The sequence below is a fragment of the Trifolium pratense genome, linkage group LG2, assembly GCF_020283565.1.
Source record: "Trifolium pratense cultivar HEN17-A07 linkage group LG2, ARS_RC_1.1, whole genome shotgun sequence".
NCBI lineage: Eukaryota > Viridiplantae > Streptophyta > Magnoliopsida > Fabales > Fabaceae > Trifolium > Trifolium pratense.
In genome coordinates this window covers 12962438-12965923 of record NC_060060.1, presented here as the reverse complement: position 1 = coordinate 12965923, position 3486 = coordinate 12962438, and the positions used below count along the sequence as shown (strand labels likewise).

The 3486-nt window shown below is 37.5% G+C and overlaps 1 protein-coding gene across 1 annotated transcript; it reads right to left on the bottom strand.

The window, feature by feature from the left end:
- Nucleotides 1–363: 363 nt before the first annotated feature.
- On the bottom strand, nucleotides 364–3040 carry LOC123907735. The gene has a single exon (XM_045958103.1). It carries the CDS (start codon nucleotides 2778–2780, stop codon nucleotides 726–728), a length of 2055 nt encoding a protein of 684 aa, XP_045814059.1. The 5' UTR covers nucleotides 2781–3040; the 3' UTR covers nucleotides 364–725.
- Between the last annotated feature and the right edge of the window lie 446 nt (nucleotides 3041–3486).

The window sequence follows — 3486 nt, the reverse complement described above, 5'->3', positions numbered from 1 at the left end:
ATTCTGTCGAATAGTCTCAAAAGTATACTAATTAAGTTTAAATAAGTCGATCTAATAGCATTGCTAGTTGCAGATTTTTATTATGGTGGTCAAAAAAAGTTATAGTGACGTGATGGAATGATAATAATAAATAGAAGGTAAACTTGACGTGGGTTTATTTGAACATACCAGTTGATTGTTTTGGACCACATCCATAGCCAACCTTAGGTCAACTAGACTTTTCATATATTCCCTTGCTTTCTATTCGTCCAACAAAACCTGAAGAATCATTCAAAAGTATTCTTTACATGATTCTCTATTTGCTCCAACGCATATGAGTTGGTAAATTATTGTAGACAGCAAAGTCTGCAACACATTGCTATATTTAATTTAAGGGTAAAACTTAAAAAATAATCCTCATAAGATGAAAAATGAAATGGTCATTCCTGCTATGGAAATGAATCTGGACAATTGAAGAAGTAAAATTGATTGTATACGGATTTGGATCCTCTAAAGTGAGTATTATCGACCAGTGATTAACAAATCAAAGGTAGATATTACAGGTATATCATAACAAGTCACGAGTTTGTTGAAATAACAACTAAATTTCTTGCTTTTCGGTTTACTCACTTTAGAGGAGCCAAACTGATTGTATACACGCTCAGAAGAATGATGGAACGGATAAGAATCATGAATGATCGGAAAACCTTTACATTTACAATGATGATGACAATGTACTATGCTTCCTACTGATGCAATTTATGATGGAATCCTCTTGAACCTCTAGACTGATAAAGCTCCAACCTACTCTTGGCTTCTTGCAACAATGTCTCGAGGGTTTCATCATGTTGCATGAAAGATTGTTTGGATGCCCATTCAAGCACTCCAAGCACTTCAGCCAGAGCAAGTTCTTCGCTATCCGGAACATGTAATGCGATGTAAGAGAGCAGAACCAATGCTGGAATCTGAACCATTTGTTCTCCGAAATACACAAGCTGAATCAAGTGTTTGGCCCCACCTGCATTTATAATTGCTTTGGAGTGATCAACATGAAGGTAGTTTTCGCTGCCGGCAAATTTCTTGAGTGCGATCGACGCCTCCCTGGAAACCTCTGCCTCTCTTTCGTCAAGAAGTTTCACCAACGGACCAATCATCCTTGTCTCGGTAGCCTTGAATGTCCTTGCCAAATTTCCAATCACCCTGACACAAGGAATGAGGAGATCCGAATCCGCTTTCTCAATTATCTTAAGCACTTGATCAACAACTGCTTTGCAGGCAAGAGAATTAGGCTTAAATGCAGATTTTCTCAATTCAGCATCTTTCTCAGCCACAGCAGTAATCTCCATCAATGCCATAGCAGAATTATACTGCACAGCCTCCGGTCCTTTCTCAAGTAAAACAGCAAAACACAGCAAAGCCCTTGATTCCGTAATGCTGCGACAAATCGGCACATTACCCTTAGCCAAATGCCATAGCGCTCTCGCTGCCATTTCCTTCATACTTGCCTTAGTCTCAGGGTCTTCACTTTCCCTTCCCTTCATATTAATTCCCGAATGCGAATAATTTCTCTGATGATTACTATGATTTCCATGCTTACCACCACCATTACCAATACCATTACCAAATCCGTTGGAATTAGGCGGCGTATAGGAATCGGCCAAGTCATTTCCTTCACTACTCTGCTTGGAAGCAGCATGAATTGCCATAGTACTTGTAATCACTCTATGCAAATTCCTCGGTCGTTCACCCAATGGATGATGCGATACGCGACCATGCTTATTGTTCCCACCACCAGCACCAGCACCAACACCGACACCACCATCTTCATTTTCATTTCCTTTCTTAGGATTAAGATTAGAATTAGAATTACTATTATTACTCGCCATAACAACAGCGTGAATCGAAGTCGGTTTCATACTAACAATAGCATATTTACTATGTTCTTCAACAGTTTCAAAAGCAAGATGACCAACAAGTAACCTAATAATATTATGCTGAGCAAAAAGATCTTGACATTTAGGATAATTAGCAACAAGTTCAGAAACAGCCCAAGCAACAACACCTTGAACTTTCATAGGACCATCTTTAAGAATCTTTCCAAAAACCGAACAAACACCAACATGAATCATATGTTCAACACATTCAGCATCACGACCAAGTAAACCAATAGCTCTAGCAGCATTTTCTTGACCATCAATTTTTCCTTCTTTAATCAGCTTCAGAAGTGGTCCAACACCACCTTCTTCGATGATAAGTTTCCCATAACGGTCACTGCCACGTGCCAATGAAACAAGCGACGCTGCGGCGTCGCTTCGATCTTCCATAGAACCGGTGTATAGTATAGCGATCTGTTCCCAAATGAAACAGAGAATAGGTTCATTAGCAGCAATAGGTGGAAGTCCGAGATATTCACCGCCGCGATCGTCTGCCGGAGCAGAGACACGGAGGAGCCAAGAAACATCTCCGATTGAGTTTTCTAAATGAGAAGATGTTTTACGGAAAGCGGCGGCGGGGATTATGGTGAAGACACGTTTCATGATACCATTTGCGCGACATTTTAGGACTAAGGAAAGTGATTTATCGAGAACTTGTTCGGTTTCTTCGATGATTCGTTTTGTTGGACGTTCGTATAGATCGGAACTTGCTCTTGCTGCTTGTCGGAGAAGTCCGGCGAGTTTTTCAGTTTTGGATTTGAGTTCGTTACATTCTTGTTTGAATGAACTTGCTTCATCTGCTGCTTTTGTTACTTGGTCTGCTAATTGGATTGGTTTTGTTAATATTTGTTTCACTATGTCACCCATATGGATATGGATAATCGATTATTTCAACTTATTGTGTTTGTGTTCTTGTTAGTTGTGTTGGTTTTGATGGAGAGAATAAAAAAAAAAAAAATGGATATCTGGTGTTAACTAGAGATTCCTATGGCAACTAGAGTTGAGTTGAGGAAGGGAATTTTTTACGAGGTCAAACGCGCTTAGACATCACTAGGATTTTATAGAATTGATTATTGTAGAAGCCAAAGCTAAAACAACTGTTTGAGACTTGGACAACTGTTTGTTTAAAATTCACGTCTTTTATTTAGAGAATACAGAATATATATTGGATCATGATGCGTCACTGACTAGATAAAATTTAGCCAGTAGATCAAACATAATGACTTAATGCGGTTTAAGTTGATAAAGTTATAAAATCACTTAAATTGATTCTAGCCGTATTAAATTGGATGGATCTATCTAAATTCTTTTTTTTGACACATAGATCTATCTAAATTCTAAATTAAAACTGTGGTAATCTTTTTACGGCAACAAATCTGTTTTGTTGGTTCACCTAAATCATTAATTTTATAAATAGTTAAAAAGTTGTCCATGGTTTATTCTAAACAAGAATTTCATTTTTTTTTTCAATCTCTTGCCATCCAATTTTTTCAATTTCTATCTAAAAAAATAATCAATCTCAAAAAAAAAAATTTATGTAAATCTCAAAAACAATTTTAAAATGCTGTAAAAA